Source organism: Pseudophryne corroboree, chromosome 1, assembly GCF_028390025.1.
Source record: "Pseudophryne corroboree isolate aPseCor3 chromosome 1, aPseCor3.hap2, whole genome shotgun sequence".
Lineage (NCBI taxonomy): Eukaryota > Metazoa > Chordata > Amphibia > Anura > Myobatrachidae > Pseudophryne > Pseudophryne corroboree.
Genome location: NC_086444.1, coordinates 867887887 through 867914931, shown reverse-complemented (window position 1 = coordinate 867914931; position 27045 = coordinate 867887887). Strand labels below are relative to the sequence as shown.

At 47.7% G+C, this 27045-nt stretch overlaps 1 protein-coding gene across 1 annotated transcript in view; it reads right to left on the bottom strand.

The window, feature by feature from the left end:
• The window catches only part of LOC134957816 (uncharacterized), a 153930-nt gene that overhangs the window by 15739 nt on the left and 111146 nt on the right, over positions 1-27045 (bottom strand). The window contains exons 12-14 of the mRNA XM_063940036.1: positions 8912-8988; positions 8731-8813; positions 8373-8471 (exon numbers count right to left, since the gene is read on the bottom strand). Coding sequence (XP_063796106.1) covers positions 8373-8471; positions 8731-8813; positions 8912-8988 — 259 coding nt within the window. The remainder of the gene's footprint in view (positions 1-8372; positions 8472-8730; positions 8814-8911; positions 8989-27045) is intronic.

Sequence of the window (27045 nt, the reverse complement as noted above, 5' to 3'; positions counted from 1 at the left end):
CATCAATACCCAAAAATATCATAATGTGTACATTGGATGTACAAAGTTTGTACACCATCATTCCTCACTCTTCTGGACTGTCGGCTATGCGCAAATTTTTAGAAGATATCGACTTCTCTGGTCTCCATATCCCTCTGTTTTTACAACTACTAGAACTAAGTCTGACACACAATTATTTCATCCACAACGGTGAGTATTTTCTTCAACTCACCGGGTGTGCGATGGGATCTAATGTAGCTCCGAGCTACGCCAATATATACATGTTTGCACAGGAACGTATGTTATTTTTTTCTAATAACGAAATCAGTAAAAATATATTTTTCTATAAGCGCTATATCGACGATCTTCTCTTGTTTTGGACGGGCACAGAAACTTCACTATGTAACATGGTGGAAGAGATTAACAACATAAATAATCCTGTGAAATTTACATTTACATACAGCCACACTGAGGTTAACTTTTTGGACGTCTGCATTAAGATCATTGACGATAAAATCAATACATCCATTTTCAATAAATCCACAGACAGAAATTCCCCGCTCCAGAGAAATAGCTTTCATCCACCAGCACTTAAGAAAGCTCTACCTAAATCACAGATGCTGAGGGTGGCAAGAATAACAAGTAATCCATCTGAATTAGAGCCAGCATTAGACCACGTTATACAGAAATTCATGCAGCGTGGATATCATAAGAAACAGCTTATAGATATTAAAACGGAGGTCATGGGTATACCAAGAGCAACACTACTCTCTCACACCCTCAGGGTGGCTCCTAACAAAGAAAGAATTCCTCTAGTGACAGAATTCACCACGGCCAGCTGTGTGATGCCAACAACCACACGGGCTTTGTGGCCAATTGTCTAAAGTGACACTTCAACACCGTGTTTCCAAAACACTGCCATTATGCCCAGTTACAAGAGGGGTTGTAATTTACGGCATTTATTGGTTAAAACTGACGTAACAAAGTGCAAACGAGCGACCCAAAGAAAGGGTTGCTTTAGATGTGCATCTTGCACTACCTGCAAATCTTTAATAGCAGGTTCATCGTTTGAACATCCCATCACACACAAAAAATTTCGTATTCAACATTATCTCACTTGTTCAACGCAATTTGTGATCTACGTTTTGCAGTGTCCATGCGGCCTATTATATGTCGGACAAACAATTAGAATGTTCAAAGAGCGCATGGCGCTACATCGTTCTGCTATAAAAGCCGCGCTAGAGAACAAAGACAATGATCAACCAGTGGCACGACATTATAAAGCTGCAAAACACCTATTACATCAGATCAAGTATATGATTGTGGACCATGTCCCCGTCTACACCAGAGGAGGTGACAGGACCAAGAGATTAGCCCAGAAAGAGACACAATGGATATATAGGTTGAACTCTCTTGCCCCATATGGGCTAAATGAACAGATTGTCTGGAATGTCTTCTTATAAAATAATGTTCATGCATTTCCGTTTGACAGGGATACAGTGGGTTATATACCTACAATAATGCATAATCATAATAGTCATAGTCATACAGCATACTGTTCTGATGACTACCCAGTTGTGAATGTCTAGGTTTTGAGCAGATTTCTTAAAACGTTACTAATTACTCATCTTATCGCTGCAGTTTATTATGGGATTGTTTTTAACATGTATTTTATAGTCACTGTCACCCTAATATGTTCACTATATTCATTTTCACTTTATGTATGTTTATTGTCCTGTCCCCCTTGGTTATCCCCAGACGCGGCCGACAGTGGCTTCCGGCATCTGCGGTTGCCCGGCAACAGTGTGACGTCACCGGATGTGACTCCCTCACCGGAGCTGCCCGGATGTCCAGCCCACAGCCTGCGGACGGGAGCCAGCGTGATGGGGCTCTTAGTGACACCTTTTAAAAGGTTAGCGTGCACTTGCACTGTTTAGTTCACAGCATGTCACCTTGAAAAAAACGCCCTGCGTGGCGTTGAAACGTCGGTTGGAATATCATGCTTTTTTCATCTTTAATACACTAGCATTTTTTCAAATCCAATGAGTGCCGCCTGGTTCCTGTTTGCTATTGGGGGAACTGCTACATATCCACCCAGGGAACCTTTGCTTGTATACACAATTTGAGGAAGGCACCTTGGTTATATTGATTTATTTGGAGTGCCTATTATATATATATATATATATATATATATATACGCGCATATATATACCCTTTCTGATATGCAAATTTTCTACCCAGTCAGATAATGGTGGTGCCTACATGGTCACCCACACCCGTCTGTGTCCCTAATATCGTTTTCTCTAGGGAAAACAATCAGCCACCGACGTGTCGACATACAAGTACCAAATAGCATCAAGAGCCAGCGGTGTTTACAGGGTCACTCCCACATCCGTTTGTGGGACGAGCACTCAGCCTCAGACATGCTGACACACGTGTACCAAACACCCACCGACACACCGGGCATATAGGGGACAGACCCACAGTAAAGTCTGTCAGGAAGACACAGATGGAGTTTGCCAGCTCACAACCCAGCGCTCAATCCCGGTTCTGAAACCTTTATATATTGCCTCAGACCTTATAAGTAACTTATATTGCCTCAAATCAACTGTGCCCCCCCCCCCCCGTTTTTCACTCTGTTATGTATACAGCAGTGTGAGGAAGGACCAGCGTCTCTACAAGAGAAAATGGCGCTGATGAGAGCTGTGAGGGCTAAGCCCCACCCCCTTAATGGCGCGCTTCAGCCCCGCTATTTTTCATTATATTTATACTGGCGGGGGGTCAGGATTTAGTGCCTAGGCACTCATACCCTTGTTTTCCAGTCACATATGAGGATTTTATGCTGCCCAGGGTGCCCCCCCCCCCCCCAGCGCCCTGCACCCTACAGTGCCGCTGTGTGTGGGAGCATGGCGCGCAGCGCGATCGCTGTGCGGTACCTCAGAAGCCATCACTGAAGTCTTCTTTTCTTCTTCTACTCACCTGTCTTCTGACTTCTGGCTCCGCAAGGGGGGTGACGGCGGGCTCTGGGAATGAACCCCTAGGCGTACCTAGTGTTCCAAACCCTCAGGAGCTAATGGTGTCCTGTAGCTAAAGAAGCAGAGCCTTTAAACTCACTAGAAGTACTGTAGGTCTGACTTCTCTCCCCTAAGTCCCACGAAGCAGGGAGACTGTTGCCAGCAGTCTCCCTGAAAATAAAAAACCTAACAAAAGTCTTTTTCCGAGAAACTCAGTAGAGCTCCTCAGAGTGCATCCAGTCTGCCTGGGCACAGATCTAAACTGGAGTCTGGAGGAGGGGCATAGAGGGAGGAGCCAGTTCACACCCATTCAAAGTCTTAAAGTGCCCATGTCTCCTGCGGATCCCGTCTATACCCCATGGTTCTTGATGTGACCTCAGCATCCTCTAGGACGTATGAGAAATATAATTATTATTATTATCATCATCATCATCATCATCATCATATTCTTAGCAAGTTGTCAACAGCACCAGATAATAAATAAAACAATCATATATCAGTACAGTTACAGTACAGTAACAGTTAAACACAAAGATTCAAGCAAAGGCAGGGTGGAGTATGGAGGAAGTGAAGGGAGGTGTACAGTAACTCAATGTGAATAATAAAAGCAAGTAGTGAAAAGTTGCAACATGGGTAGGAATAGGAAGTAAATCTGCACCCAGTGAACCTGTGGGGTATAAGGGAACAAAAGTGCACTGGTCACATGGATAGTACTAGGAGGAGGGAAGAGAACTTACCTTATGAGGTCTTACAGCATAACAAAGAAGCATTATCCAGGTGGTTGAACTGAGAAAAAGAGTAGGGGTGTGGTAAAAGAGCTGAATAATGAATTATGAGGAGTGCTGATATGATTTTATGAAGAGGGGAGTTGTAAGCGCTTGTTTGAAGGCGTGGATGCTGGGAGAGATTCTGGGAGTTGAGGGAGTGAGTACCAGAGCAAAGTGACAGCACGGGAGAAATCTTGGTTGGAGAGAGAGAATATATGACCAAAGTGCAAGTGAGGAGATGGTCAGTGGAAGAATGGAGAGTACCGGATGGAGTGTGAACCAAAATAGGGTTGGAGATGTAGGAGGAGATGGAGTGTTTTGATCTTTATATTTGAGGTACGTTTAAACTGCATTCTGTTGTAGCTCAGGATAGACCAATGCAGAGTGGCAGGATGAGATGGGTTGCTCCACAAAGACTGTATTGCGAGAGAAGCAAGTAACAAGACCAGATAAGAGGAGGTTGCTGTAGTCCCATCAGGAAATGAGAAGTGTATGGATGGGAGTTTTGGTGGACTGTATGCGGGAAGTGAAGGAGAGAGAGAAGAGTTGAGGATGATGTCTATGCAGCAGACTCAGTAAACAGAGGAGATAATGGTGTTTTTAACAGAGTGGAGTAGAGGTGAGGTTTCCTTGGTGAAAACAATGAGTTTAGTTTTGGATATATTGAGTTTGAAAAAGCACTAGGACAGAAAGAGCGTTTGAACTAGCAGTGGGACAGAAAGAGATGGAAGAAGGAAAAAACGTTAGCGGTAATGGAAAGAGTTTAACCTTAGGAAGTGTAAAGATAAAAAGAGAATGGAGCCATGAACAAAACCCTGTCGGACACCAACAAGTACTGTAGGTTGAGTGGTAAGAGGTCAGTTATGAGAGGATAGAGTCACACAGACCAAAGAGTGGAGGGTTTGCAGGAGGAGAGGGTGGTCCACAGTATCAAAAGCGGCAGACCTTCCAGTTTGGCAGTAACAAAATCAAAAGAATCTTAACAAAGGTGGTTTCTGTGGAGTGCAGAGAGTGAAAACCAGACGTGGATCCTGGAGAGAGCTGGAGGAGAGGAAAGTGGTGAGATGATGAAAAAAAGCTATTCAAGGATCTTGGAGGCAGAGAGGAGGAGATAGATAGAGTAGTAATTAGTGAAAGACTGGGGGGTAGATTTACTAAAGCCTCTAAAAAAAATAAAACAGTAGTATTGTTGCCCGCAGCAAACAATCAGATTATGCTGATCTAGAATCTGGTTGGTTGCTATGGGCAACACCAGCACATTATTTTAAGAACCTTTAGTAAATCAAGTGAGGGTATGTGAAATGAGTTAATGTTTGAAGGAGAAGAGGATTGTCCAAGGAAGAGGGACATGTTAAAGAAGAGGCAGCTGGCCTAAAGCACACAGAAATGGAGTAGGTCAGAAGGAATGTGATCAAGAAGGCTAGTGGAGATTGGAGAGACTGAGAAGAACATCGACTTCATCCCCAGTGATGTGTAGAAGGAGGACAGCAGTTGGATACAGGATACAGGGGAGAGGCAGGAAGAGGAGATATTATGGCAGAAAGCATAAATTTTGCATGTGAAATGGGTGGCAAAAGTCGAGGGTACAGAAAGGGGAGAGCAAGGGAGGGGATAGAGTAGGGTGAAGGGGATTGGAAGACAGGGAGTAAATGAGAGACTTTAAATAAGAACGTTTGTCAAGAGATAGGTTTGAACTGTGCAGGTGAAGATAAATTTGAAATGGAGGAAGTCATCTTGAGTGTGCCACATCCTCCAGTGCCACTCAACAATTCAAGAGCATTTTTAATGTAATATGTGAGTTTGGCGTGCCATGGCTTGGGTATGGACTTTTTTAAAGGCTAAGAGTAATACTGTACGTAGATGAAACCGAAGAGTCCAGAACAAGGGTAAGGGTGGAGTTGTAAAAAGATGTAGACTGGTCAGGTCAAGAAGTGTAGAGATGATGGAGAGTAGTGACTCATGTGGAAGATTACAGGGCTGGATCTAGGGCCTTGATGTTTTGAGAGTAGCTTTGGGAAGGTGTGGAGATGACAGAGCAAGAGAAAAGTAATGAGATGATGATCAGACAGAGGGAAGAACAAAAGTCCGAGATGTCACAGCAAAGGGAAAAGACAAGGGGGGTAAATCAGACCTGATCGCTAGGGTGCGTTTTTTGCATCCCTGCGATCAGGTAGTCGCCGCCTACAGGGGAAGGGGGAATTCGCTGTGCAGGTGTGCAATCGCATGTGCAGGAGAGCTGCACAAACAGAAGTTTGTGCAGTCTCTGCACAGCACAGGACTTACTCAGCCACTGCGATGATCGGGGCCAGAGCTGATGTCACAAATCCTCCCACAAAACGCCGGGTCCGTCCTGTGTTTTTCCGGACACTCCCTGAAAACTATCAGTTGCCACCCACAAACGCCCTCTTCCTGTTAATCTTCTTGCGATCGCCGGTGCAATCAGATTTTTCGCACCATCCCAGCGCTCCCCGTCGCTGTGGACCATCGTGACTGCGCATTGCGGTGCATACGCATGCACAGTTTAGACCTGATCGCCCGCTGTGTAAAAACAGACAGCAGCGATCAGGTCTGAATTAGCCCCAGTATCAAGATAGTTACTATTGAAGTTAGAGGGGGTGATATCCATAGGGTGAGACCACCCAATGGACTTCCACTGTGTGGAGTATTAACTTTTAAGGACTGTTTCCTCTCAGTATCTGAATAGCATGTGTGATAGCACATATGTGCATAGAAGTCTAGTTAAAGTAGCTGTCCAGTTTTGGTCAACCAATCCTTAGCTTAACCTGTTCCGTGTGAGTCACTATCCCCATTCAATCAAGGTAAGACAGCATATTATGCTGCTTGCACAGAGTTGAAGTGCTGAATCCATCCATACGTCCTCAGTAAAGGGGCAGGCATGGTTAGCCTACTATACAAGCAGTAAGCAGTTTTGTTACTGCAGCAAATGAAAAGCCATACAGAGTAATCCAGCATTCCAATTCCAGTTTATTCAGTGGGAATCTCCACTATTTGGAAGAGGATGTGGTGCATCCAGCTTTAACGCCATCTGGCAAGTAACCTAATGTTTTACAAGGAGCCACCATTGTTCAACTCACTCTTGTACACTCACGCTGGCAGCATGCTGCTCGTGCTAGATGGTGCTCACAATGATTGCATACCTGCATACAAGTAAGGCCACCAAAGAAATGAAAGGCTACCTGCCAGTTATCACATGGCAGATAGGTGCATATTCTGAAAAATGAAGGATATTGTGACTTGTGGATTTACTAAGCTCTTCCTTTGCCTGGCCAACTTGAGCCATCGTTTGGAATAATTAATAGTAGTCAACACAACAACACTTGATGAAATCCCTAGGGCTAACTATATTCTTACTGATACATGATCTATTCTGTGTGACAGGGATTATCTGATTAATTATCTAACTGTTAGCAATTAGCTCATTAGAGTCATTTGTGCGTCACTGACAACCCTGGAGTATGTAAAATGGCACGCAAAGGGTCAGGACTTCTGGAACTATTGGCCTGCAGAGCACCAGGGTTATTACAAAATTATCTACAAAATCTTTGTACTGTATGAATATCTGGACTATTTTGTAACGGAGGTTGATAGTTAAAAGGTCTACACCATAGGGTCAACAGTCAAAAAGTCGACAGGGTAAAAAGGTTGACATATGGTCAACACATTTTTTAGTGGTTTTACAACTTTTGCCGCATTTACTATCCATGTCATAAACTATTACCTTTAGTAACCTAGTGGCGAGTGAAGCGAGCCACCGAGCCCAAAGTATTGCAAGCAAAGCGAGCCCTTGAGGGATGCATTTCAACAAATTGACTATCTATGTTACAAAGTATTACCTTTAGTAACCTTTACCTTTAGTAACCAATCCCGAAGCATGGCGGGCGAAGCAACCTCGCAAGGGGGCACATTTCAACAAATTTGGGTAAAAAATGTTTAAAAACACAAAATAGCACCCCAAATTTTTTGGGGAGGGGTGTCGACCTTTTGACCCTGTCAACCTTTTAACCCCGATGACCTTTTGATCCTGTTCACCTTTTGACTGTCAACTCTAGGGCCTAATGACTGCCTATCTTTTTAATGTCTATCTTCTGTATCACACCCTTTTGTAATTAAGTCTATAGCATGGCTTGCCCATCAGAGGACCAATACATCAAGAGATACAACAGATAATGTTGCTTTTCCATCTTTTACAAAGACACTTCTGATCTAATCTTCATAATCATTTAAGACTTAAATAAAAATGAGCAGTATGTTGGAGGATTATTAAGGATCCTAGTAGAAGCAGTGTGAGGTTTTGCAGTTTCAAAATGATTGCTTTTGACCTTCAATTCATGTTGTACCTTTTAATCAAACACATACTGTACACAACAAATTAGAGTACTCTAAGGGGGAGATTCAAATGTTTGAAAAGTCAGTTGGGAGTCTGTTTTTTCCTATCTAATAGACAGAAAAAAACAGACACCCAACCGACTTTTCAAACATTTGAATTCCACCCTAAGTGTGACATTCTCAGTTTATATATAGTCAACAGCAAGATTCACTCCATTTATTGTTTAAATGTTTTAATTCATTTATCATATTTTATTTCAGGTACCTGGTTAACTCTTTTGTGATAGTTTTCTCTCAAGTCCGTGTGTTCATTCAGAAGTTGCTCTACTACTTCTCTACTTTTGTCACTGGTCGTTTTACTATCCTATGATTCATGGAAATAAAAGAAAAATAGTTGCACAATTGAAACAAGATAGAATACAGAGTAAATGATACCAGTTGCAGCACATGATTACATTTATGTACCTTTATATGTGTATTTTAACCATTTACTGTATATGTCTCTTTTGAGTAACAGATATGCTTACTGTATATGTCTCTTTTGAGTAACCTATATGCTTCACTTTTTAACATATCACTTCATTGAACATCCTATCACTTCATTGTGGTCCTATATCGCTTACCTGTAGTTCTTTAAGAGTTTGTAGCAGAAATGGTAACACTTGTTCTTTTTCATGATCTAATCTTACATTGTTCACAAGAAGACCTTAAGTGAAGAGATAAATAATAAAAGAGACAACACAATACTGGAGTATATCTTCACAAACTGTGTAACATTTCACTGTACATACTGCATACACTTACATTCTAATTTTCTGAGTAAATCTGCCAGATGTTGATAGCAAGCAACAATAATCTCAGTATTCATTTCAGATCGTTTACTGGAAAGAAAACAAAATTACTTATAATCAAAAAAATGAACTAACAGTCCAACACGCATTTAGTAATTACCATGTACTCGGGACTATAAAAGCCCAGGGCCAACCATCATACAAAAAAATGTTAATTAAAAATAACACTTGTAAGCACAACATCAAAATGTTTCAATAAAAATATACAATTATCACAACATATACAAACAAAACTAGGCCACATAGAAATACAATATGTGTTTTCTGGTGTAAACATTTAGGGCCTGATATCCATGCAATGCCAATGTTGACTGAGTTAAGCCTTTTTTAGCTACTGTGAAAATCACCAAAAGCTCCAACAGCGCATGCGCTCCATAGTGTATGCACAAAGATGTGTTGCGACTGAGATGCACACTATCCGAGATAGAAAAGTGCTGGACGGTGGCTAAACGGTAGCGTCTAGTTTCTCTTCGTGCAGAGGACCTTTCCCATAACCCCCTGGGTCCATGTCACAATCTATTTGGAATAGAAAAGTGTGGCGAGCGAAGCGAGCCCGCGAGGGTCCAATCCTGCATAGACAAAAAAAAAAACCAAACGAACGGCGAACGAAGAAAACATTTAGGAGCTGTAAGGGTGGAAGTTCTCTCCTGCCCACTCGTTTTGTCACGTCCAGGTCCTTTGCACAAAGGCAACATAGACACAACCGTGGCTAAACAGACTCCTGGAGATGGTCCGTCTTATAGGCGTGTTACTGAAGTGTTTTTATACTCCAAGGCTCAATCGTTCACTTTGGAAGCCATCAAGCCCTGGGACATGGGGGTACAAAGGGTACCTCTGTCCAAGGCCCCGAGGTCCGAGGGGACCCAAGGTCCACAGGTGTAAAACAGAGCTGTGGCAACTATTACTGGTTTATAAAGTGAGTGGCGCACTTCCAGCACGCCCTGCCACCCGCTCACAAGTATTAGAAAAAAAAGTTATCAAGCCATCTTCCTGATTACCTGAGCTGACTCCCAGCACCAGAGCAGCAGTGCCGCGATTCGTAAGTGTTTAGGAGGCGGGCCTAATGAGAGGAGTACCGCACCCATGAGAGACGTGTGGTGTAGGCAGATAACATCTCTCCCGCTCGCTCCACCTCCTTCATCCCCTCACTCTCTCACTGACACTGTCTCACTCTCTCTCCCTAACACCCTCTCTTCTCTCTCCCTCTTTGTCCCCTTGACACTATATCACTCTCCCTGACAATGTCTCTCTCTCCCTGACACTATCTCCCTCTGACACTGTCTCTCTCCCTCCCTCCCTCTCTCTCTCTCTCTCTCTCTGTCCCTGACACTATCTTTCTCTCTCTCTCTGACACTGTCTCTCTCCCTCCGTATCTCCTTGACACTGTGTTTTTCAATCCCTCCCCCCAACACTTTCACTCTCTCCCTGACACTGTCTCTTTATCTTTCTCCCTGACACTGTCTCACCAACACTCTCTCTATCTCTCTTTCTCTCTAACACTGTCTCTCCCTGGCACTATCTCTCTTTGTCCATGACATAATCTCTCTCTGTCTCTCCCTTTTTCTTTCCCAGACACTCTCTCTTGCTCCACTCCTTCTCAATGACACTCTTTCTCTCTCACTCCCCTCTCTCTCTCTCTTGCTCCTCTCTGACACTCTCTGTTTTTTGGTCTATTCCCAAGGCCCTCTCTGTCATCCCTTTCTCTCTCTCTTTCTCCCTGACACCATCTCTCTCTCACACTTCTCTCTCTCCCTGACACCCTCTCTTTTGCTCGCTCTTTCTCTTATACCCTTTTTTCCATGAAAACCCCTCTCCCTCTCACTCCAACACCCTCTTTCTTTCTCTATCTCTCTTGCTCCCAGGGGAGGCATGTGTGGGTGCAAGGATCGAGCGGGAGCCCCCAGAGATATCCATGTACTGGGCCCCAAGATTTCTGTTGCTGGCCCTGAAGGCCATACTCAGATGGTAAATCTGCCATCTGGTATGGTGCATGTTTTCGTGGTGCGACTGCTGGTGGTGTCTAAATTCTCACCTCGCAGTATAACAGCATGTACAGACACTGACAGTGGGCGTCTCAGCTCTTGCACACTTATATACATGGATGTACACCAGGCAAGAGATTTGTAGCAGTATTTACATAAAGTCACAGATGTGTGATCACCAATTGATGCAGTCGTGTCTGTATCCACCTGCAAATCAGGCCTTTAGTCCATCTACATCAATAATTAAATATCCTATTTATAGAAATTGGCTATATAGGGCTAGGGTGTATGACTGGCATGAATAGAACATATTTGTATGAAAGGCACTTAAAGGACAATTAAAAAAATTCAAATTGTCACATGCTTGTATTTCCACCAAGACTGCTGAGGATGATCAGGTGCTGCAGCACAGTATATCTGCTTAAATTGTAAGACTGCTGAGGATGATCAGGTGCTCCAGCACGGTATAACTGCTTGTACTGTATGGTAAGACTGCTGAAGATAATTAGTTGCTGCAGCATAGTATAACTGCTTATATGGTGAGACTGCTGAGGATGATCAGATGCTGCAGCACGGTATAACTGCTTATATGGTAAGACTGCTGAGGATGATCAGGTGCTGCAACCCGGTATAACTGCTTATATGGTAAGACTGCTTAGGATGATCAGATGCTCCAGCACGGTATAACTGCTTATATGGTAAGACTGCTGAGGATGATCAGGTGCTGCAGCACGGTATAACTGCTTATATGGTAAGACTGCTGAGGATGATCAGGTGCTGCAGCACGGTATAACTGCTTATATGGTAAGACTGCTGAGGATGATCAGATGCTGCAGCACGGTATAACTGCTTATATGGTAAGACTGCTGAGGATGATCAGGTGCTGCAGCACGGTATAACTGCTTATATGGTAAGACTGCTGAGGATGATCAGGTGCTGCAGCACGGTATAACTGCTTATATGGTAAGACGGGTTGGGTTTGAGATGCTGGTGCTCAGGATTCTGGTGATCAAAATACCGACTATGGCATCCTGATATTAAGAATCCCAACAGGGGGAAGGTAAGTATACTTGCCTTTTCCCTAATGCCCCCCTAAGCCTCCCTTCCTGCAGCCGAAACCTAACCCTCCCCCACAGCTTAACCCTAAACCTCCCTGGGGTGCCTAACCCTAACCCCCCCTCCCAGCAGCCTAAACCTGACAACCCCTACCCGTAGCCTAACCCTCCTCAAGCATCCTAAATCTAACCTTCCTAATCCTCCTCACGCATCCTAAATCTAATCTGCGGCTTACCTGTCCGGCGGGCCAGCCAACAATTGATTGAGATCCCGGTGGTCGGAATTCTGGTCACAGGATTGTGTCCCTAGTCGGAATGCTGACACCGGCATTCCGAGCAGTGTTGGGATCCCGGTAAGACTGCTGAGGATGGTAAGGTACTGCAGAGATTGGTTGCAAATGTAAATAATCACATTTATGTAGCTTATGTTTGCTGAGATCCTTATATTGAAGATACCTGTAAGTGGCGGCTACAACACCCTATATCACTAATTTGGTGGTATATAAGGTTAAGAAGGTGATGTAAGGTTGGGTACTTATCTACTGTATATTACAGCCACCCAGTCCATAGGATCATGGAACCATAGAAAACATGCTGATCTAGAACAGTTGCTTCCAACATTTTTTTATAATGTCACACACAGCAAGAAAAAAATCTTTTGATTATTTACATCTTAAATCTCACGTCAGTGACGTGCGGTGAGGTCATTGGCTGGGGAGGCACTGAAAGATATATATATATATATATATATATATATATATATTAGTGGTCGAAGTAGAAATTTTGAAGTTGGGGCATGCAAAAGTCAAGAATGCAATTAAGCGCGCCGAAGGCGCGTGCGCTCCAGAAAAGGGGGCGTGGTCACCCAATAGGGGGCGTGCCCAGTGTAGTAGAACCCCTTCTATTACTGGTGCCCCTTTCACCTTATAGCACACAGTACGAGCTGAAATTCACATTATAGCACACGGTACGAGCCGACATTCACATTGTAGCACACTGAATAAGCCGACATTCACATTGTAGCACACTGAATGAGCCGAAATTCACATTGTAGCACACTGAATGAGCCGACAGTCACATTGTAGCACACTGAATGAGCCGACATTCACATTGTAGCACACTGAATAAGCCGACATTCACATTGTAGCACACTGAATGAGCCGAAATTCACATTGTAGCACACTGAATGAGCCGACATTCACATTGTAGCACACTGAATAAGCCGACATTCACATTGTAGCACACTGAATGAGCCGAAATTCACATTGTAGCACACTGAATGAGCCGACAGTCACATTGTAGCACACTGAATGAGCCGACATTCACATTGTAGCACACTGAATAAGCCGACATTCACATTGTAGCACACTGAATGAGCCGACATTCACATTGTAGCACACTGAATGAGCCGAAATTCACATTGTAGCACACTGAATGAGCCGACAGTCACATTGTAGCACACTGAATGAGCCGACAGTCACATTATAGCACACTGAATGAGCCGAAATTCACATTGTAGCACACTGAATGAGCCGAAATTCACATTGTAGCACACTGAATGAGCCGACATCCACATTGTAGCACACTGAATGAGCCGAAATTCACATTGTAGCAAACTGAATGAGCCGAAATTCACATTGTAGCACACTGAATGAGCCGAAATTCACATTGTAGCACCCAAAATGAGCCGAAATTCAATTTATAGCACACAGAATGAGACACAGGTGGTCATTCCGAGTTGTTCGCTCGCAAGCTGCTTTTAGCAGCTTTGCACACGCTAAGCCGCCGCCTACTGGGAGTGAATCTTAGCTTAGCAAAATTGCGAACGAAAGATTAGCAGAATTGCGAATAGACACTTCTTAGCAGTTTCTGAGTAGCTCCAAACTTACTCGGCATCTGCGATCAGTTCAGTGCTTGTCGTTCCTGGTTTGACGTCACAAACACACCCAGCGTTCGCCCAGACACTCCTCCATTTCTCCAGCCACTCCCGCGTTTTTCCCAGAAACTGTAGCGTTTTTTCACACACTCCCATAAAACGGCCAGTTTCCGCCCAGAAACACCCACTTCCTGTCAATCACATTACGATCACCAGAACGAAGAAAAAAGCCTCGTAATGCCGTGAGTAAAATACCTAACTGCATAGCAAATTTACTTGGCGCAGTCGCACTGCCGACATTGCGCATGCGCATTAGCGATTATTCGCTCCATTGCGACAAAAAAATAACGAGCGAACAACTCGGAATGACCCCCACAATTCACATTATAGCACACGGTATGAGCCGTAATTCACATTATAGCACACAGAATATGCCAAAATTCACATTACAGCACACAGAATGAGCCGAAAATTCACATTATAGTACATGGTATGAGCCACAATTCACATTATAGCACACAGAATGAGCCACAATTCACATTATAGCACACAGTATGAGCCGATATTCACATTATAGGACACAGAATGAGCCGAAATTCACATGATAGCACACACAATGAGCCACAATTCTCATTATAGCACACGGTATGAGCCGAAATTCACATTATAGCACACAGAATGAGCTGAAATTCACATTATAGCATACGGTATGAGTCGAAATTCACATTATAGCACACAGAATGAGCCGAAATTCACATTATAGCACACAGTATGAGCCAAAATTCACATTACAGCACACAGAATGAGCCGAAATTCACATTATAGCACACGGTATGAGCCGATATTCACATTATGCTACATGAAATGAGAAAAAATTCAGGGAGATTGACAGCAGAGACAGGGAGAGTGACAGCATAGATATAGGGACAGGGAGAGTGAAATGGAGAGGGACAGGGAAAGTGACAGCAGGGACACAGGGACAGGGAGAGTGACAGAGAGAGGGACAGCAAGGGCATACAGTAGAGACTAGGGAGAGAGAAAGGCAGCAGGGTAAGATTACCTCTTTAGTAGTGGCGGTGCTGAGGATGCTGTGGTCTGCGGTGCAGTGGATGAGGAGGCTGTGGTAGGCATGGTGCGGAGGAGGCAGAGGTGCAGAGAAGGACTGAGGGCGGCCGCGCGGCTGAGGGTGGCGGAGGTGTAGTGAGGAGGAGGCAGAGGGTGGCGGCGGTGCAAGGAGGAGGAGGCTGTGGTCGGCGGCACTGCGGCTCCTATGACTGTGGCGCTACTATTTCAAATCTGCTGCGGACCGGCAGCCTATCAGGAGCGGTACACCACAGAAGAGCCGCTTATACACGTTACACTACAGAAGAGCCGTTTATACAAGTCACACCACAGAAGAGACGCTTATACACGTCACAACACAGTAGAGATGTTTATACACGTCACACCACAGAAGAGACGCTTATACACGTCACACCACAGAAGAGACGCTTATACACGTTACACCACAGAAGAGACGCTTAAACACGTTACACCACAGAAGAGACGCTTATACACGTTACACCACAGAAGAGACGCTTCTACACGTCACACCACAGAAGAGACGCTTATACACGTCACACCACAGTAGAGCCGGTTATACAAGATACACCACAGAAGAGACGCTTATACACGTCACAACACAGTAGAGATGTTTATACACGTCACACCACAGAAGAGACGCTTAAACACGTCACACCACAGAAGAGACGCTTATACACGTTACACCACAGAAGAGACGCTTATACACGTTACACCACAGAAGAGATGCTTATACACGTTACACCACAGAAGAGACGCTTCTACACGTCACACCACAGAAGAGACGCTTATACACGTCACACCACAGTAGAGCCGGTTATACAAGATACACCACAGTAGAGACGCTTATACACGTCACACCACAGAAGTGACACTTATACACGTTACACCACAGAAGAGACATTTATACAAGTCACACCACAGAAGAGACGCTTAAACACGACACACCACAGAAGAGCCGGTTATACACGTCACACCACAGTAGAGGCGCTTATACACGCTACACTACGGAAGAGCCGCTTATGCACGTCACACCACAGGAGAGCAGCTTATACACATTACACTACAGAAGAGCCGCTTGGGGGGAGGGATGGACCTGAGGGGAGAGAAGGCAAAATAGCACCCACGGAAAATGATGAGCACCCACGGGGTCACCCGCTCACCCCCGCTGGTGGCTCATCTGGTGTATGACTATGCTGCGCTCACCCCCGCTGGTGGCTCATGTGGTGTATACATACATCCCATGAGTCGCCAGCGGGGGTGAGCGCAGCAGTCTCAGTGGAGCCCCAGGCACAGCACTGCAGCTTCCCCCGGCCAACACTCAATGAGCCACCAGCGGGGGGTGAGCGCAGGATAGTGTCAGTGAAGCCCCGGGCACGTCCTGGCACTACAGCTTCCTCCAGCCGCCCAATACCCCAGAGACCAGGAGGCTGACTGTGAGCTGGGGGTGGAGCCACGGGCCATAAATTCCTCGGTCCGCGGATCCACCCCCAGCTCACAGTCAGCCTCCTGGTCTGTTGCGTGTGCAGCCACGGCGACGTAATTACGTCACGGCATCCACCGGCAAATAGATAGATTGGTGCCACTGGGTGGGGGGAGTTTGGGAGTTTACAAGCTACTCACCAGTTACCAGTGTCTGTCAATAGCGGCTGTGGTCTCTCACATATTCCCAGATGCTGCGGCCAAGCCTCTGCAACTTCTCCTGCGCTACCTCCAGCTGACAGCCCAGCTCAGTTCAGCTGACAAGCGAACGGCGGGCGGAAGTGAGGCGGAGGGGGGAGATGAGAAGCACTGGCGGTGAGTGTGGGGGGGGGGAGTCTGTGGGGAAGATGAGCAGCACTGGCAGTGAGCAGGGAGGGGGGGGAGATGATGCGCAGTACTGGCGGTGAGCGGGGGGGCAGCACTGGCGATGAGCGGGGGGGGGGGAAGAGATGAGCAGCACCAGCAGGGAGGGGGGGGGGGGGGGGGAAGAGATGAGCAGCATTGGCACTGAGCGGGGGGGGGGGGGTGAGCAGCGGGAGGGGTTGGGAGATGAGCAGCACTGATGGTGAGCGCAGTGGGGGGAGATGAGCAGCGCCAGCTGCCAGGTGAGCGGGGGGGGGGGGGGGGATGAGCAGCACTGGCACTGAGGGGGGGGGGGGAGATGAGAAGCACCAGCCGTGGATGGGGGGGGAGAGATGTGCAGCACTGACGGTGACGGGGGGGGGGGGCGGGCGGGGTGAGATCAGCAGCACACCAGGTGAGGGGAGGGGGGAGAGATGAGCAGCAGCAGCGGTGAGCGCCGTGAAGAGATGAGCAGCTGAGCAGGGGTGGTAGATAAGAAGCACCAGCCGCGGTTGTGGGGGAGGGAGGGGTGAGCTGCACTGACGGTGACAGGGGGACAGGGTGAGATGAGCAGCACACCAGGTGGGGGGGGGGGGGGGGGGGAAAGATGACCAGCAGCAGCGGTGAGCGTGGAGAGATGAGCAGCCGAGCAGGGGGGGGGGGAGATAAGAAGCACCAGCCGCGGTTATGGGGGAGGGAGGGATGTGCAGCAATGACGGTGACAGGGGGACGGGGTGAGATGAGCAGCACACCAGGCGAGCGGGGGGGGGAGAGGAGATGAGAAGTGCCAGCGGGTGGGGGGGCACTGACGGTGAGCGGGGGGGGGGGGTGAGATAAGCGGCACTGAGCTTTACGCGGCCGCCTAGTCAGGAGGAGAGGTCAGGGGAGCAGAGGCCACCAGGGTCTCTTCGGCAGAACTGCAGAGGTTCTGCCGGAGGAAAGGAAGCGGACAGCGGGACTCGGGTCAGAAGTAGCCCATGATCGGAAAGTAGGCTGGACCACACGGTGAGCACAAATTCTAGTGCCCTATTATATTTGCATCAGTGACAGGGACGTGCTTTCATATGGGCTGAAAGCACGCCCCTGTCACTGAGGCACTCACACTGGTGCCACTTTTCCTGTTTTTTTTAATGGGCTTTTACAGCCCTCTCCTTGGCCCCGCCCCCCGCTTCCGTCCCTTTGGCATTATCCACAGGAGGCACCGCTCTCGATGCCTCTAAAAAAAATTTTAACCTGTTTTAAAATGTCGAAATGATTTAAATAATATAAAGCATATACTTAGGACACAGAATATGTGTCAGAAGTATCTTCTTTATATTATTGTAATCATTAATGACAAGGGAGAATGACAGGGTGACTGCACGTCCCTGTGTTGAATATATTGTAAATTATATTTATGCTGTATAATAGGATTATCTTTGAGAATGACTAACAATATGTTTCATTTACAACTATGGCCCTCATTCCGAGTTGATCGGTCGCAAGGCGAATTTAGCAGAGTTACACACGCTAAGCCGCCGCCTACTGGGAGTGTATCTTAGCATCTTAAAATTGCGACCGATGTATTCGCAATATTGCGATCACAAACTACTTAGCAGTTTTAGAGTAGCTCCAGACTTACTCTGCCTGTGCGATCAGTTCAGTGCTTGTCGTTCCTGGTTTGACGTCACAAACACACCCAGCGTTCGCCCAACCACTCCCCCGTTTCTCCGGCCACTCCTGCGTTTTTTCCGGAAACGGTAGCGTTTGCAGCCACACGCCCATAAAACGCCGTGTTTCCGCCCAGTAACACCCATTTCCTGTCAATCACATTACGATCGCCGGAGCGATGAAAAAGCCGTGAGTAAAAAATACTTTCTTCATAGCAAAGATACTTGGCGCAGTCGCAGTGCGAATATTGCGCATGCGCACTAAGCGGAATTTCACTGCGATGCGATGAAAAATACCGAGCGAACGACTCGGAATGAGGGCCTATATATTTTACATGTAGTTCCATATAATACATCTTATTAGTCACACCCAAGCCTTGGTTTGTTGTTGGAGCTCTTCCTACCTCAGTTTCCTTCTAGTATGCAGCAGGGGCTGGAAAAAGTGAAAGCCACAGAGTAACAAGAGGAGACCCAGGGACATTCTGTTGCGGCATATTTATTCCACTGGTATTTACCAACCTACAACTCTTTCGGTGGAATGTGACACTGCTGCATAGTGGGCCTTAGACAGATATGGTTGGATTTGCATCACTGTGCTTACATGGAAGCAGCAGCGATAGCACTAATATGGTAATGCAGCAGGAGTCCTCACTGGCGTAAAACAGTGTGGCCAAACTCCGAAAAGTTATGTCAAGGGTCAGTCCATAGTCCCTATTGATAATAATGGGGACTCCAATCTGCCACGCTAATTAGTCTTCTACAGAAGAAGTCTGTTAAATTTGTATGCAGATCAAATTTGGACGCAGAGAGAAAGATTTTCTGGGGGCATTCCTGGAAAGTGACATGGGGTGGCCAGCCAGACGTGCGCTTGTCGCAGCTAGTGATGCATCTTGTTTTGCAGTTGCACTCGCGGCAATGTTACGATGGACATTCTGAGCAACCACAGAGGTTTTGCAATGTTCAATGGGCCTAATTCAGACCTGATCGCAGCAGCAAAATTGTTCTCTAATGTGCACTGCAGGTGGAGCAGATATAACATGTGCAGAGAGAGTTAGATGTGGGTGTGGTGTGTTCAAACTGAAATCTTATACCCCTTTTCCACTACTAAGCACGGGTCGCAGCCGGATCCTGACACGGGTGCTGCCCAGCTGCGGCCCATGCTCAGCCCCCTTTCCCACTGCGCTCACCAACCAGGCATATTGCCGGGCTGGTGACGCTGCTAGAGACGCGGCAGGGACGGCGCTGGGAGATCACATGATCTCCCAGTGCCGCCCTTCCATACAGTGTAAACGGGAGCCGTGTCGCATCGACACGGCTTCTGTTTACGCTACAACCCTACCTGGATCATTAACTACCCAGGTAGGATTCACGGGTCACTTGATCCGGATTTTTGCGGGGGGGACCCTTTTCCACTAGCAAAAAAAACACTGGTAAATGCGCGCCCCCATGCATTTACCCGTGTTTTTTGAGCTAGTGTGAAAAGGGGTATAAATTGCAGTGTAAAAATAAAGCAGCCAGTATTTACCCTGCACATAAACAATATAACCCACCCAAATCTAACTCTCTCTGCACATGTTATATCTGCCCCACCTACAGTATACATGGTTTTGCCCATTAGAGATCAATTTTGCTACTGCGATCAGGTCTGAATTAGGCCCAATGTGCGAACAATGGTCCTAATTCAGGTTGGATTGCAGTGTGATGTGAAAAAGATGCGGGCGCATACGCAACGCCAGTGGCGTAACTAGAAATTTTTCTCCCCCAAGCCAAAAAATTCTTCGGCGCCCCCCCCCCCCCCCTTCATGCTCCATAATTGGGAGCAAGAAAGGGATAAATATGCGCGCGCCGAAGGTACGCGTGCCAAAAAAGGGGCGTGGTTTTGTTGGAGTGGGCGTGGTTTCGCATAAAGGGGCGTGGCATTGCAGGAAAAGACTACCTTATACCCCAGTTTTGCAACCTGCACGCCCATACGTTGGCCACCACAGGAAAGAAAAATAATCCTGATTCATGCCCCTTACATTATTTGTCATTTTTCCTCCTTATAGTAATGCCCAGTATACATTATGCCACATACTGCAATGGCCCTTAGACATTATGCCGCACACAATAATGCACGACACAATATGCACACACTGTAATGCCCCCGACACATTATGCCACACACCGTAATGTCTGTGACACATTATGCCACACACCGTAATGCCTGTGACACATTATGACAGGAATCGCAATGCCCGTTATACATTATGCTACACACTGCAATGCCCCTGATACATTATAGCACATACAATGTCTGTGACACATTATGACACACACCGCAATGTCCGTGATACATTATGCCACACACTGCAATGCCCGATACATTATAGCACATACAATGCCTGTGACACATTATGCCACACACTGCAATGACCTTGAGACATTATACCACAATGCCCGTGATATAGTATACCATACACCGTAATGCCTGTGACACATACCGCAATGCCCTGCCCGTTATACCCTATGCCACACATCGCAATGCCCGTTATGTATTATGCCACACTGCAATGACCCTGAGACATTATACCACATACCACAATGCCCGTGATATAGTATACCACACACCGTAATGCCTGACACATTATGACACACACCGCAATGTCCGTGATACATTATGCCACACACTGCAATGACCCCGAGACATTATACCACATATCACAATGCCCGCGATATAGTATACCATACACCGTAATGCCTGTGACACATTATGACACACACCGCAATGTCCGTGATACATTATGCCACACACCGTAATGCCCATTACACATTAAGTCCTACAGTAAGGCTTCTAATTACTTTTCAATTACCTGCTCGTTGTCAGGGGTTTCATGCACTGGGTGCCATGCTCGTTGCCAGGGGTTTCATGCTCTTGGTTCCATGCACGGTGCCAGGGGTTTTCATGCTCAGGGTGTCATGCTCGTTGCCAGGGGTTTCATGCACTGGGTGTCATGCTCGTTGCCAGGTGTTTCATGCACTGGGTGTCATGCTCGTTGCCAGGTGTTTCATGCACTGGGTGTCATGCTCGTTGCTAGGAGGTAGTCCTTGTTGCTAGGGCTGTGCTCCCAGTGCCACATATGTCCCCAGTGCCAGATATTCCCCCCACGGTGCCAGGTACTTACATGCCCCAGTGCCAAATATAGTGTCCCCCCCCATGTGCCAGGTACACATATACCCCCCCAGTGCCACATATGCCCCCAGTGCCAGATATTCCCCCCCAGTGCCACATATGCCCCCAGTGCCAGATATGCGCCCAGTGCCATATATTCCCCCCCAGTGCCAAATATGCCCCCAGTGCCATATATGCCCCCAGTGCCAGATATTCCCCCCCAGTGCCAGATATTCCCCCCGTGCCATATATGCCCCCAGTGCCAGATATTCCCCCCCAGTGCCAGATATTCCCCCCGTGCCATATATGCCCCCAGTGCCAGATATTCCCCCCAGTGCCATATATGCCCCAGTGCCAGATACCCCCCCCCCAGTGCCATATATGCCCCCAGTGCCATATATGCCCCCCATGCCATATATGCCCCCAGTGCCAGATATCCCCCCCCAGTGCCATATATGCCCCCAGTGCCAGATATTCCCCCCCAGTGCCAGATATTCCCCCCGTGCCAGATATGCCCCCAGTGCCAGATATTCCCCCCAGTGCCAGATATGCCCCCAGTGCCAGATATTCCCCCCAGTGCCAGAAATGCCCCAGTGCCAGATATTCCTCCCTCCCCCCCCAGTGCCATATATGCCCCCAGTGCCAGATATTTACCCCCCCTGTCGCTTTTTGGAGGGACACGGAGGCCACACAGCTCGCCTCTCCTGTGTCCCTCCTGCTGCATCATCTCCGGCGGCCGCGGGTCTATTAGGGGGAAGTGCCGGTTCGTGAGCCAATTAGAGCTCACGGACGGCACTTCCCCCTATTAGACCCGCGGCCGCCGGAGATGATGCAGCAGGAGGGACACAGGGAGGCCCTCCGTGTCCCTCCAACAAGCGGCGGAGGGAAGGAGACTGGAGACTGACATGCGGACGCTCGTCCGCATGTCAGTCTGCTGTACATCAGTGGCGCCCCCGCAGCCCCTCGCCCCCAAGCCACCGCGAGGACTGCGGGGGCAGTAGTTACGCCACTGCGCAACGCCCGTCCTGCACATGCTCCCGCATTTTCTGTGGGGGGGCTGCAGAAGATGCGATTGCTTCTGCCTGTCAATCAGGCAATGGCGGTCGCGGGGCAGAGGGAAGGGGGCGGCAACTCTCCATTTCCAGGGAGGAGATGGAGTATTGCGGAGGCCGGCAAACTGGGGGCGGTGCGATGCGAACAGGGGCGTGGTGGGAGCGTGATCACAGTGGCTGTGTGATGTTACATGCATTCGGAAACATACAGGAGGCATCCTTAATTTCTGCTAACAAATGTTGAAGGAGGGGCGGCGGTCAGCATGCTAACAGAAAGATTGCAAATTCTGCTAATTGGCAGAATTTGCAATCCTTACTGAATTAGCACCAATGTGTAAGCAATGTCCATTCAATGGTGTGTCTTTAAAAGCAAGTGGCGGATTTGTCATGCAGCCAGTGCGTGTCTCTGTACTATTTCCAGCAGCTGCGGCATCAGCATAAATTTGCAGTCATGCTGCATAAAAATAGGATTTTAATTACCTACCGGTAAATCCTTTTCTCGTAGTCCGTAGGGGATACTGGGAATCCATTTAGTACCATGGGGTATAGATGGGTCCACTAGGAGCCATGGGCACTATAGAAGTTTGATTAGGTGTGCTAGCTCCTCCCTCTATGCCCCTCCTACCAGACTCAGTCTAGGAAACTGTGCCCGAGGAGACGGACATACTTTGAGAGAAGGATATAGAAAAGTAAAGTGGTAAGATTTCTAACCAGCACAATCATAACAAGAGGAAAGCCATGCTAACCAAAACTTGTAAACAGGAACAGCAACAGCTGAGCCAAACAACATTACTTAGCCAAGCAACAGTGCAGGAAGATCGAAGCACCGGGCGGGCGCCCAGTATCCCCTACGGACTACGAGAAAAAGATTTACCGGTAGGTAATTAAAATCCTATTTTCTCTTGCATCCTAGGGGATACTGGGAATCCATTTAGTACCATGGGGAAGCTCCCAAACCGGGTGGGAGAGTGCTGAGGTTCCTGTAGAACTGATTGACCAAACTGAAGGTCCTCAGATGCCAAGGTATCGAACTTGTAAAACTTAGCAAACGTGTTAAACCCCGACCAAGTAGCTGCTCGGCAGAGTTGTAAAGCCGAGACACCCCGGGCAGCCGTCCAAGAGGAACCCACCGACCTACTAGAGTTGGCTTGAACAGATTTCGGAACTGGCAAACCCGCCATGGAATATGCATACTGGGTAGTGAGCCTGATCCAGGGTGCAATAGACTGCTTCGAAGCAGGACACCCAATCTTATTGGGATCATAAATAACGAACAGCGAGTCAGATTTTCTGTGACGAGCTGTTCTCTTCACATAGACTTTCAAAGCCCTTACAACATCCAAAGACTTTGAAGTTGCAGAGGTGTCCGTAACAACCGGAACCACAATAGGTTGGTTAATGTGAAACGCGGACACCACCTTAGAAAGAAATTGCTGACGAGTCCTGAGTTCAGCTCTGTCCTCATGGAAAATTAGGTAGGAGGTCTTGTAAGACAACACACCCAACTCCAACACACATCTTGCTGAAGCCAATGCCAACAGTGTGACGGTCTTCCGCGTAAGGTACTTTACGTCCACCTCCTGTAACGGTTCAAACCAGTTCAATTGGAGGAACTGCAGCACCAAGTTGAGATCCCAAGGTGCCGTGGGAGGCACAAAGGGAGGTTGGATGTGCAGAACACCTTACAAGAATGTCTGGACCTCAGACAAGGAAATAGACAAGGCCAAAATCTGAACTTTTATGGAGGCTAGACGTAGGCCCCCATCAACTCCCGACTGCAGAAGAAGCAGGAAATGTCCAAGATGAAATTCCACCGCAGAATATTGTCTGCTTTCACACCAAGAGACATATTTCCTCCAGATACGGTTGTAATGTTTAGACGTTACCCCCTTTCTGGCTTGGATCATAGTCGGGATGACCTTGTCAGGAACCCCTCTCCTGGCTAGAATCAACCGTTCAACTTCCATGACGTTAAACGTAGCCGCGGTAAGTCTGGATAGACGAACGGGCCCTGTTGCAGAAGATCCTCGCGAAGAGGTAGAGGCCACGGATCTTCAAGGATCATCTCGAGAAGATCTGCATACCAGGCACTTCGTGGCCAGTGTGGAGCAATGAGGATTGCTTGAACCTTTTCACTTTTTATTCTTTTTAGAATTCTTGGGATGAGAGGAAGTGGAGTAAACATGTACACCAGCTGGTAGACCCAAGGAGTTGTCAGAGTGTCTACTGCCACCGCTTGTGGGTCTTTCGACCTGGAACAATACTGCTTCAGCTTCTTGTTGAGTCGAGAGGCTATCATGTCGATTTGTGGATATCCGCACCGACGTGTCATCCACTGGAACACCTCAGGGTGAAAGCCCCATTCCCCCGGGTGCAGGTCGTGTCTGCTGAAGAAGTCTGCTTTCCAGTTGTCTACTCCTGGGATGAAGACCGCTGACAACGCCACTGCGTGCTTTTCCGCCCAGAGGAGAATTCTTGACACCTTTGACATTGTGGCTCATTTCATTCTGCCCTGTCGGTTTATGTACATCACTGCCGTCACTTTGTCCGACTGGACCTGAATGGGCTGATTATGAAGACGAGATGAGGCCTGCAGAAGTGCGTTGTAGATAGCCCTGAGTTCCAGGAAGTTTATTGGAAGGATGATTTCCTGACTTGACCACCTTCCCTGAAACTGCACCCCCTGGGTAACTGCGCCCCAACCTCTGAGGCTTGCACCTGTGGTTAGCAGAATCCAATTCTGAATCCCGAACCTCCGACCCTCGATGAGGTGAGAAGTCTGTAACCACCACTGGAGGGAGATCCTGGCTTTTGGAGACAGATGAATCCTCTGGTGCATGTGAAGATGCGATCCGGACCATTTGTCCAACAGATCCAGCTGGAAGGGCCTTGCATGAAACCTTCCATACTGAATTGCTTTGTAAGAAGCCACCATTTTCCCCAGAAAGCATATGCAGAGATGCACTGAGATTCGTGTTGGCTTCAAGACAGCCCGAACCATCAACTGGATTACGATCGCCTTTTCCAAAGGAAGGAATACTTTCTGAGACTCTGTGTCCAGTATCATTCCCAGGAACTGAAGCCTCTGCGTTGGTTCTAGGTGAGAATTTGGAAGGTTCAGAATCCACCCATGATCCAGAAGTAGTCTGGTTGAGAGGGCAATGTTCTCCAACAATTGTTTCCTGGATGGTGCCTTTATCAGCAGATCGTCCAGGTACAGAATTATTTTCACTCCTTGTTTGCGGAGTAGTAACATCATCTCTGCCATCACTTTGGTGAACACCCTCGGTGCCATGGGGAGACCAAACGGCAGGGCCAGCTGCCGCCCGTATAGCCTTACTGCAGCACGCTGCGCTGCCCAATGCATGTACGAATGGCCCACGATCCAAATCTTCCTTTTTGCACCGATCCCTGTGAAGCACGCGGGGCGGGGGGGGGGGGGGGGGGGGGGGAGGTGTCAGTAGATTACAATGATAGCTCTAGCGACATTGTCGCTACCACTTGCCTGACATACTTCATACTTCTGTCTGACCTCCACCTCCCCAGACCCTTTGTCTCCTCCGCTGTGCGCCCTTGACTGGCTGCGGACGTAGCCGCGCCAATCCTGAAGGAATGCGTCCCATACTTGCTTGCGTTCCAGCCCAATGCTGCCACGCATCTCTTGAAAACTGCTGCAAACTGGTACCTGGTGAGGGCCGCCCTATCTACGTGAATCAGAGAATTTTCCCCTCCTGCTGGCCTGACCCCCCGGAACTTTAGCGCTGCCACAACCGGGCAAATTGCTGAGTCCCGGTGCCGGCCTAGCCGGATCCATCTCCCTTTTCCCCCTTGGTCCGTCTTTGACCTGTGGATCCTGCACAAGACCATGTCTTCGTTCACCACCACGTTTTTGAATAGCAGGCCGGTTCCTGCTGTCTTGCTTGATTGCGCTACCAGCTCCCCCACTCTAAATGCTCCACCAAACGCCATAGTAAAAGCTGCCCTGAACAGCTTTGCCTCATACTTATCAGTGCACACGCCCTGTATGACACGGGTAATGCTCCTGAGTCTTTCCTCAGTTACTGGCTCGCGCTTATCCGGCCTCCATGGCTCTGCCCTGGCCCATCCCCTCATTATGGTGCACACCAAAAAGACTTTAGTATCGTCTCCTTTGCCGTGCAACTTGGAAAAGAAGGAAATACCTGCTAGTGTGGTGCTGGCCGAGGCTTTCGACACCCCTTCTTGCCTCATCTTACCCCGAAAGGACAGTAACTGGCGCAAGGGGTCTTGCCCTTGTGAAGCTCCTCTCCCCTGAAATTGCTGCCACTTCCCCCAAGCTGCCCTGTAGGCTTTCCACGTCTTGGGTGCCAGGGACCTTTCCACCAGCTCGCCTAGACAGGCTCGACTATCTGCCAAAGATGAGAGGGGCATGTTAAGCCTTC